The sequence below is a fragment of the Anomaloglossus baeobatrachus genome, chromosome 9 (genome assembly GCF_048569485.1).
Source record: "Anomaloglossus baeobatrachus isolate aAnoBae1 chromosome 9, aAnoBae1.hap1, whole genome shotgun sequence".
NCBI lineage: Eukaryota > Metazoa > Chordata > Amphibia > Anura > Aromobatidae > Anomaloglossus > Anomaloglossus baeobatrachus.
In genome coordinates, this window is record NC_134361.1 from 214203527 (window position 1) to 214213827 (window position 10301).

Genomic DNA, 10301 nt, shown 5'->3' on the forward strand with positions numbered 1-10301 from the left:
ACCGCCACGACATGTGACCGCAGCCAAACCGCCACGACATGTGACTGCAGCCAAACCACCACGACATGTGACTGCAGCCAAACCGCCACGACATGTGACCGCAGTCAAACCGCGACGACATGTGACCGCAGCCAAACCACCACGACATGTGAACACAGCCAAAGCGCCACATGTGAACGCAGCCAAACCGCCACGACATGTGACCGCAGCTAAACCACCACGACATGTGACCGCTGCCAAACCGCCACGACATGTGACCGCAGCCAAACCGCCGCATGTGAACGCAGCCAAATCGCCACGACATGTGACCGCAGCCAAACCACCACGACATGTGAACGCAGCCAAACCGCCACAACATGTGACTGCAGATTTATACTATTTTTCTTCCAGAAATGAGGTGCAAAAAGCCCAATGATAAATTGGCCCAATAAAGTCCATGAGAAACTTTCCGAACTTTCCGGTATTTTCCTACAGGATTGTCCGAGCTGGACCGTCGTGCTCGATTTTTACCACGTTTTCTGATTTTTCTTCCTTTCTAGTTACTTCTCCAGTTTTATTAACTATAAATTTGGGAATTGTTACACGTTCAACTCCCTGAAGCCGACGGATTATCGAGGGAACCCGGGGAGCTCCGTGCCGCTCAACATCACCAAAGCGGGGTTTATGTACGGTAAGAATCCCCCAAAGAGAGTGCCAGGCTCACCAGAAGGGGAGGGCGCTGGGATGGAAATCCTGAGTTTATCCATTTCTGGGAAAGCTGGGTTAGGCGAGAGTCACACGTTGCATTATTGGTGTTTTTGTGCACGTGGAAGCATGGACTTACTGCGCTATACTACAGCCAGGATTTGGGGCAAAATCTGGGACAGAGTGCACAAGATTAATATGTGGTTTACAGGGGGACTCAATGGCGCCAGAAAAGGGCTCTGTAGTTACTGGAGGATAGACATGAACCTGGACCCCTTCTTCTCCTATGGATTTTGGCGCTGACCCGTCCATCTGTCCGGCAGGTCTGCACCTGGAGCTGTTCATCCAGCAGATTGAATACGTGCGGGACATGACGCACTCCGCCGGCATCCGTCTCCTCATTCACGAGCACAACCAGATGCCGTTCCCCGAGGATGAAGGTGTCAATGTCCCACCCGGAGCCGAAACCGATATCGGCATGATGAAGGTAACACCCTGCCTTAAAGGGCCAGTGTCACATAACAGATCTCATACAGAGGTCTATGTCCTCCGCCGTTCTCTCCTGTCCTCACTAATCTGATAGAGGATGCCTCTGGTTCCTCATAGTAAAGATCACAGCAGCCTCTGGTTCCTCATAGTAAAGATCACAGCAGCCACTGGTTCCTCATAGTAAAGATCACAGCATCCACTGGTCCCTCATAGTAAAGATCCCAGCAGCCTCTGGTCCCTCATAGTAAAGATCCCAGCAGCCTCTGGTCCCTCATAGTAAAGATCACAGCATCCACTGGTCCCTCATAGTAAAGATCCCAGCAGCCTCTGGTCCCTCATAGTAAAGATCACAGCAGCCTCTGGTTCCTCATAGTAAAGATCACAGCAGCCTCTGGTCCCTCATAGTAAAGATCACAGCAGCCTCTGGTCCCTCATAGTAAAGATCACAGCAGCCTCTGGTTCTTCATAGTAAAGATCACAGCAGCCACTGGTTCCTCATAGTAAAGATCACAGCAGCCACTGGTTCCTCATAGTAAAGATCCCAGCAGCCTCTGGTTCCTCATAGTAAAGATCACAGCAGCCTCTGGTCCCTCATAGTAAAGATCACAGCAGCCACTGGTTCCTCATAGTAAAGATCCCAGCAGCCTCTGGTTCCTCATAGTAAAGATCCCAGCAGCCTCTGGTCCCTCATAGTAAAGATCCCAGCAGCCTCTGGTCCCTCATAGTAAAGATCACAGCATCCACTGGTCCCTCATAGTAAAGATCCCAGCAGCCTCTGGTCCCTCATAGTAAAGATCACAGCAGCCTCTGGTCCCTCATAGTAAAGATCACAGCATCCACTGGTCCCTCATAGTAAAGATCACAGCAGCCTCTGGTCCCTCATAGTAAAGATCACAGCATCCACTGGTCCCTCATAGTAAAGATCACAGCATCCACTGGTCCCTCATAGTAAAGATCACAGCATCCTCTGGTCCCTCATAGTAAAGATCACAGCATCCACTGGTCCCTCATAGTAAAGATCCCAGCAGCCTCTGGCCCCTCATAGTAAAGATCACAGCATCCACTGGTCCCTCATAGTAAAGATCCCAGCAGCCTCTGGTCCCTCATAGTAAAGATCACAGCATCCACTGGTCCCTCATAGTAAAGATCCCAGCAGCCTCTGGTCCCTCATAGTAAAGATCACAGCAGCCTCTGGTCCCTCATAGTAAAGATCACAGCAGCCTCTGGTCCCTCATAGTAAAGATCACAGCAGCCTCTGGTCCCTCATAGTAAAGATCACAGCATCCACTGGTCCCTCATAGTAAAGATCACAGCATCCACTGGTCCCTCATAGTAAAGATCCCAGCAGCCTCTGGTCCCTCATAGTAAAGATCACAGCAGCCTCTGGTCCCTCATAGTAAAGATCCCAGCAGCCTCTGGTCCCTCATAGTAAAGATCCCAGCAGCCTCTGGTCCCTCACAGTAAAGATCACAGCAGCCTCTGGTCCCTCATAGTAAAGATCACAGCAGCCTCTGGTCCCTCATAGTAAAGATCCCAGCAGCCTCTGGTCCCTCATAGTAAAGATCACAGCAGCCTCTGGTCCCTCATAGTAAAGATCACAGCAGCCTCTGGTCCCTCATAGTAAAGATCCCAGCAGCCTCTGGTCCCTCATAGTAAAGATCCCAGCAGCCTCTGGTCCCTCACAGTAAAGATCACAGCAGCCTCTGGTCCCTCATAGTAAAGATCCCAGCAGCCTCTGGTCCCTCATAGTAAAGATCACAGCAGTCTCTGGTCCCTCACAGTAAAGATCACAGTGGGCCACGGTTATTCTGCCGCTGAGGACAGAGGCCGTCCATCCTCAATCTATAACCCTTTCATGGCTTACAAAATTTGGAGTCACTTCAAGGTCCCCATAGCAGATGAATAGTCCCCCTCCATGATATACAAGCCCCGCATCCACTAGTGGAGGGCAGCCGCTACCCTTGTAGCTGTGTGGATGACATTTGTGGTACTGCTGGCCCTTTATGTGGCAGAAGGACCTTCAGGACCCCCTCATGGCACTGATATAACCTTATATTTACCCCCCTAGCCTCACTATAGGAATAACCAATAAGAGGTAGATTCCAAAAAGATGTGTTTCCCCATACCGGCCACTAGATGGCGCCCTGGTCATAAGCAAACAATCATAGTGGCCGCTGTATAGGGAAATGTCCCTAACTCCAAGAGGTTCTCAGTCCCCCCATCCTACATCCATACACATTAATATGGAGTCGGCCTCTCCTGCTCTTCTGGGAATGATTTCTACAGGATTTTGGAGGTGTCTGTGGGAAATTTTGCCCCTTCATCTAGAAGCGCATTTGTAAGGTGACCCTGATGTTTGGGGGGCCAGGCTCATAATCTCCATTATAGGATGAGGCTGGGGTCGGGGCTCACAGTCTTCATTATAGGAGGGGGCCGGGCTCTGTGCGGTGTCATGTTCTCCCTCTAAGCTTGTGCACTGGTAATAATCATGGGGAACAGAAAATTACCGTCCCCAAACTGTTCCCACAAAGCTGAAGCTACAATTTTCTACCATTTCTTGTACTGACCCATCACTGAGACAACAGTCCCGAGCATCATCCTTCTTCACCATATGTACAGTGGGCACAATGCAGTCAGGGGGTAACGTCCTCCATCACCAAACCCAGACTCCTCCATCAGACACAGATAGAGAAGTGCGATCCATCCCTGCACAGAACATGTCTCCTCGAATGAGTCTCAGGCACTGTGCTTGGTGATGTACGGCTCGGCATTGTGCTTGGTGATGTACGGCTCTGCATTGTGCTTGGTGATGTACGGCTCGGCATTGCGCTTGGTGATGTACGGCTCGGCATTGTGCTTGGTGATGTACGGCTCGGCATTGTGCTTGGTGATGTACAGCTCGGCATTCTGCTTGGTGATGTACGGCTCGGCATTGTGCTTGGTGATGTACGGCTCGGCATTGTGCTTGGTGATGTACGGCTCGGCATTGTGCTTGGTGATGTACGGCTCGGCATTGTGCTTGGTGATGTACGGCTCGACATTGTGCTTAGTGATGTACGGCACGGTATTGTGCTTGGTGATGTACGGCTCGGCATTGTGCTTGGTGATGTACGGCTCGGCAATGTGCTTGATGATGTATGGCTCGGCATTGTGCTTGGTGATGTATGGCTCGGCATTGTGCTTGGTGATGTACGGCTCGGCATTGTGCTTGGTGATGTACGGATCGGCATTGTGCTTGGTGATGTACGGCTCGGCATTGTGCTTGGTGATGTACGGATCGGCATTGTGCTTGGTGATGTGCAGCTCGGCATTGTGCTTGATGTATGGCTCGGCATTGTGCTTGGTGATGTGCAGCTCGGCATTGTGCTTGGTGATGTGCAGCTCGGCATTGTGCTTGATGTATGGCTCGGCATTGTGCTTGGTGATGTACGGCTCGGCATTGTGCTTGGTGATGTACGGTTCGGCATTGTGCTTGGTGATGTATGGCTTGGCATTGTGCTTGGTGATGTACGGATCGGCATTGTGCTTGGTGATGTATGGCTTGGCATTGTGCTTGGTGATGGACGGATCGGCATTGTGCTTGGTGATGTACGGCTCAGCATTGTGCTTGGTGATGTATGTCTCAGCATTGTGCTTGGTGATGTAGGGCTCGGCATTGTGCTTGGTGATGTACGGCTCGGCATTGTGCTTGGTGATGTACGGCTCGGCATTGTGCTTGGTGATGTACGACTCGGCATTGTGCTTGGTGATGTGCGGCTCGGCATTGTGCTTGGTGATGTATGGCTCGGTATTGTGCTTGGTGATGTAGGGCTCGGCATTGTGCTTGGTGATGTACGGCTCAGCATTGTGCTTGGTGATGTACGGCTCGGCATTGTGCTTGGTGATGTATGTCTCAGCATTGTGCTTGGTGATGTAGGGCTCGGCATTGTGCTTGGTGATGTAGGGCTCGGCATTGTGCTTGGTGATGTAGGGCTCGGCATTGTGCTTGGTGATGTAGGGCTCGGCATTGTGCTTGGTGATGTACGGCTCGGCAGTGTGCTTGGTGATGTACGGCTCGGCATTGTGCTTGGTGATGTACGGCTCGGCATTGTGCTTGGTGATGTACGGCTCGGCATTGTGCTTGGTGATGTACGGCTCGGCATTGTGCTTGGTGATGTACGGCTCGGCATTGTGCTTGGTGATGTAGGGCTCGGCATTGTGCTTGGTGATGTACGGCTCGGCATTGTGCTTGGTGATGTATGGCTCGGCATTGTGCTTGGTGATGTACGGCTCGGCATTGTGCTTGGTGATGTACGGCTCGGCATTGTGCTTGGTGATGTATGGCTCGGCATTGTGCTTGGTGATGTATGGCTCGACATTGTGCTTGGTGATGTACGGCTCGGCATTGTGCTTGGTGATGTACGGCTCGGCATTGTGCTTGGTGATGTACGGCTCGGCATTGTGCTCGGCGATTGGATCGATTTTCTTTTTTGTTTTGCAGGTTCACATTGAGCGGCTGAAATCCCCGTACATCAGTCAGTGCACGGAGGGGGAGAACATCAAGAACTTCTATAAGGACGTATACGGTGCTGGATACACGCGCGAGGTCAGCGGCAGATAATGGCACCATTCACATAACCGGGCTTCAAGAATCCCACCCCCCCTCCCCCACATCAGCTCTCAGAAACCTCAGCGCACGGGGTCACATCTGGTACTGAAGTGAATGGCGCTGAGCTGCAGTACCAGACACAACCTGCAGACAGGGGAGGCGCTGTTGTGTAAGAAAGCAGACAGATTGTGTATCCTGGATGACGCCGTCGAGTCTTAGGCTGATGAAGCTTTATCCCTGTAAAAGGGATTGTTTGCATTTGTAAGATCTCTGCTTGCTGTCAGTAATGGGAAACAAGTAATCCGCGGTCTGTGTCCCTGTCGCCCGCAGGCCTGTAAACGGACGTGCGCCCAGCAGAACATCATCGACAACTGCGGCTGCACGCACTGGGAGTTTGCGTGTCCGAAGGAGCTGGGGAACCCGAAGTGCAACCTCAGCAACGCCACCGTCCGTACGGTCACTCCATTACTGTATCACTCTCTCTTTTGCTCTCTGTTATCAGCCAGGTGGGAAGTGTCTGCTCTGATCGTTGCGTCTTTCTCTTCCAGGTGACTGCGTGAAGCTTTATGAATTTAAATTTGCGCACGATGAACTGAACTGTCACTGCCCCCTACAGTGCACGTAAGTGAACTGCACCCATCCTCCACCTGCCAGGGGAACTACAACTCCCAGCATGCACTTAGCAAAAGTCTGAAGGACATGTCCCATCTGGATAAGGATGTGATTGATCGCTGGGTCATGAAACGTGTCGGCGCGGAGCACGTGGCCCGGGGTCTGGAGTTTCCTGTTTCCAGCTGACACGACGGTTTAGCCAATTCTGCTTTTCAGTATCACATGACGAGTCTGCGGCTCCGAGAGACGGGAGGAAGACGAGGGGTTAATGGTCACAAGACCGCGAGGTCTCCTCCAATATAGCCGCCTAGTGGTCTTATCTGTCCCAGAACCAGGGGGAACGCAGGAATCTGACCTGTGGGTAGGGGGATATGGAAGCCCCCTGAGGTACGTGGTTAAGCCACCGTCCTCCCACACCTGACTGATGTCCGGTCAGAGCCAGTAACCCGCACCACGGAGGAGGAAGAGGAGAAACGGGGGTGTACGCAAACGCCAGACCCTAAACCAGACCCCTACAGATCTGAGACCATACCCCAAATTAATTCAGACCTCACAACGAATCCCTGAATTCAGACTCCAGAGCCATAAATATAGACCTGAGATCAGACCCTGAATTCTGACCCCAGACCCATAAACATAAACCTGAGACCAGACCCTAAATTCTGACCCCAGACCCATAAATATAGACCCGAGACCAGACCCTAAACCCATAAATATAGACCTGAGGCTCGACCCTAAATTCTGACCCCAGACCCATAAATATGGACCTGAGACCAGACCCTAAATTCTGACCCTAGACCCATAAATATAGACCCAAGACCAGACCCTAAACCCATAAATATAGACCTGAGGCTCGACCCTAAATTCTGACCCCAGACCCATAAATATGGACCCGAGACCAGACCCTAAATTCTGACCCCAGACCCATAAATATAGACCCGAGACCAGACCCTAAACCCATAAATATAGACCTGAGGCTCGACCCTAAATTCTGACCCCAGACCCATAAATATAGACCCGAGACCAGACTCTAAACCCCTAAATATAGACATGAGGCTCAACCCTAAATTCTGACCCCAGACCCATAAATATAGACCCGGGACCAGACCCTAAACCCATAAATATAGACCTGAGGCTCGACCCTAAATTCTGACCCCAGACCCATAAATATGGACCTGAGACCAGAGCCTAAATTCTGACCCTAGACCCATAAATATAGACCCAATACCAGACCCTGAATTCTGACCCCAGACCCATAAATATAGACCCAAGACCAGACCCTAAACCCATAAATATAGACCTGAGGCTCGACCCTAAATTCTGACCCCAGACCCATAAATATAGACCAGAGACCAGACTCTAAACCCCTAAATATAGACATGAGGCTCAACCCTAAATTCTGACCCCAGACCCATAAATATAGACCAGAGACCAGACTCTAAACCCATAAATATAGACATGAGGCTCGACCCTAAATTCTGACCCCAGACCCATAAATATGGACCTGAGACCAGAGCCTAAATTCTGACCCTAGACCCATAAATATAGGCCCAATACCAGACCCTGAATTCTGATCCCAGATCCATAAACATAAACCTGAGACCAGAGCCTAAATTCTGACCCCAGACCCATAAATATAGACCTGAGACCAGATCCTAAATTCTGACCCCCAGACCCATAAATATAGACCTGAGACCAGATCCTAAATTCTGACCCCCAGACCCATAAATATAGACTGGAGACCAGACCCTAAATTCCGACCCAAGACCTATAAATATAGACCTGAGACCAGACCCTGAATTCTGACCCTAGACCCATAAATATAGACCTGAGACCAGACCCTAAATTCTGACCCCAGACCCATAAATATAGACCCGAGACCAGACCCTGAATTCTGACCCCAGACCCATAAATATAGACTTGAGATCAGACCCTGTACTTTTACAAATCCGTGCGCCGGGGTCCTCTTCACTTTCGGGGGAGGTGTGTTTGGACTATAGGGACCACCGTGTCGCCACTTTCCCATGTACAGACAGTTCTATTCTTTGCTTCCTTATACAGGGAGGAGATCTATGAGCTGACCGTGTCGGGGTCCCAGTGGCCGTCCACCGCTTTTATCGTAAGTGTCATGTCTGGGGTCCCCGGCATTGTCCGGCCAATTTTATCCAAATGACCCTCGAGGCTGACTGTAGAGGCTGAAAACAACTTTTCTGTTTGCAGGAAAATTTCTCCAAGGACCTGAAGGAATGGGGCGGACAAATGAAAGATGTGGCCGACGATCCGGCACTTATCAGGTATCCACTGGCTGCAACATCAAATGCAGTCTATTGCTCTCTGTTATCTGCCTCCTCAGGATCCTGCATTATTAGAAGCCGCTGATATTAAGGTTACCGGCCCTTTAAAAATGTTCCCAAATCTGTGATTTTCCCCAGGGATAACTTTGTGAAGGTCGTGGTTTACTTCAAACAACTCAACTTCGAGCTGATAGAAGAGGAGCCGTCCATGACGGTGAGGACTGAGCCGAAAATATACACATACGTAATGTATATGTGGACAATGGGGGTCCAGGTCACACAGGAGCAATGATATCATCTGCACACATTTTGATTGCAGCTTTGGATGTGACTAGAGCGGTGCTGACTGATATAATTCTCTCTTTTTTTTTTACAGGAAATCAATCTGATCTCTAATATGGGGGGCTTGGTGGGCCTGTGGGTGGGCTTCTCCGTGTGCACCCTGGCGGAGTTCTTCGAGTTGCTGCTGGACGTCGTGCTATTTTTTATCTGGAGATGTCTGAGGACGGCCAACAAAGAGGAGGGAGGATACTCCAACCCCTACATGCAAAAGCAGAGCACCATCTACCTACAGAAGACCACCAAGCTGTGAAAGGAAAAGGGGGGCAATGGATTGGGGGACCCGGCAGAACTGAAGGGCAGTGGGCTTCATATAATCCCTCCTTTCCTCCGTGTGTGTAGCCATTATAGTCAATGTAAAGCCGAGAATATTGCAAAACATCCCAAAATCTCCGCTATCCCCAAAACCTCCGCTATCCCCAATACTTCATATAGGAACTGAAAATCGGTCAATTCTTCATCCGTTTTTGGAAAAGCTGGGTGACTTCCGATACCGCTGCTAGTAGATCTTTTCCAGGTCCCTAGTTTGCCTCGGTATATAGTGATATATGGTGGTAGATAGACTGGACGCACCTATGGACAGTGATTCCCAACGGGAGGCTGGTACAAAACTACAACTCCCATCATGCCCTGGGCTGGGGATCACTATTTTTCATTTCATGGTTGTCTAATTTTGCACCTTTTACCAAATGTTGCATTAAAGGAGTTGTTCCCTTTGAAAAAAAAACTATTTTTGCCCATAGGCAAGATAAAATAACAAAGAAACTTTTCCTTAATCACCCTCCCCTGGTCCATGAGCTCACTGATTTGAGAACAATGGAAAACAGGGCAGCACACAAGATGACGCTGGATCTGGGGAGGGTGAGTAAAGCTAAAAGGTAAAGGAGCCAATAGGCAAGTTTGTTTGTTTTTTTTAAAAGAGGACCCCAGGTCCGATGCCGGTCCCACCGAAGGGGACCCCAGGTCCGGTGCCGGTCCCACCGAAGGGGACCCCAGGTCCGGTGCCGGTCCCACCGAAGGGGACCCCAGGTCCGGTGCCGGTCCCACCGAAGGGGACCCTAGGTCCAGTTCCACTTCCACTGAAGGGGACCCCAGGTCCAGTGCCGGGCCCACGAAAGGGGACCCCAGGTCCAGTGCCGGCCCCACCGAAGGGGACCCCAGGTCCAGCGTCGGACCCACCAAAGGGGACCCCAGGTCCAGTGCCGGGCCCACGAAAGGGGACCCCAGGTCCGGTGCCGGTCCCACCGAAGGGGACCCCAGGTCCGGTGTCGATCCCACCGAAGGGGACCCTAGGT

The 10301-nt window shown here is 50.9% G+C and overlaps 1 protein-coding gene across 1 annotated transcript in view; it reads left to right on the plus strand.

The window, feature by feature from the left end:
• LOC142251535 (epithelial sodium channel subunit beta-like) overlaps positions 1–9661 on the plus strand; it is a 176473-nt gene extending 166812 nt beyond the window's left edge. Inside the window, exons 3-11 of the mRNA XM_075324429.1 lie at positions 540–670; positions 1008–1171; positions 5654–5758; positions 6092–6212; positions 6310–6382; positions 8435–8492; positions 8594–8667; positions 8806–8881; positions 9044–9661. Of these exons, the coding sequence (XP_075180544.1) occupies positions 540–670; positions 1008–1171; positions 5654–5758; positions 6092–6212; positions 6310–6382; positions 8435–8492; positions 8594–8667; positions 8806–8881; positions 9044–9259 (1018 nt within the window). The 3' untranslated portion in view covers positions 9260–9661. The remainder of the gene's footprint in view (positions 1–539; positions 671–1007; positions 1172–5653; positions 5759–6091; positions 6213–6309; positions 6383–8434; positions 8493–8593; positions 8668–8805; positions 8882–9043) is intronic.
• Positions 9662–10301: the final 640 nt, after the last annotated feature.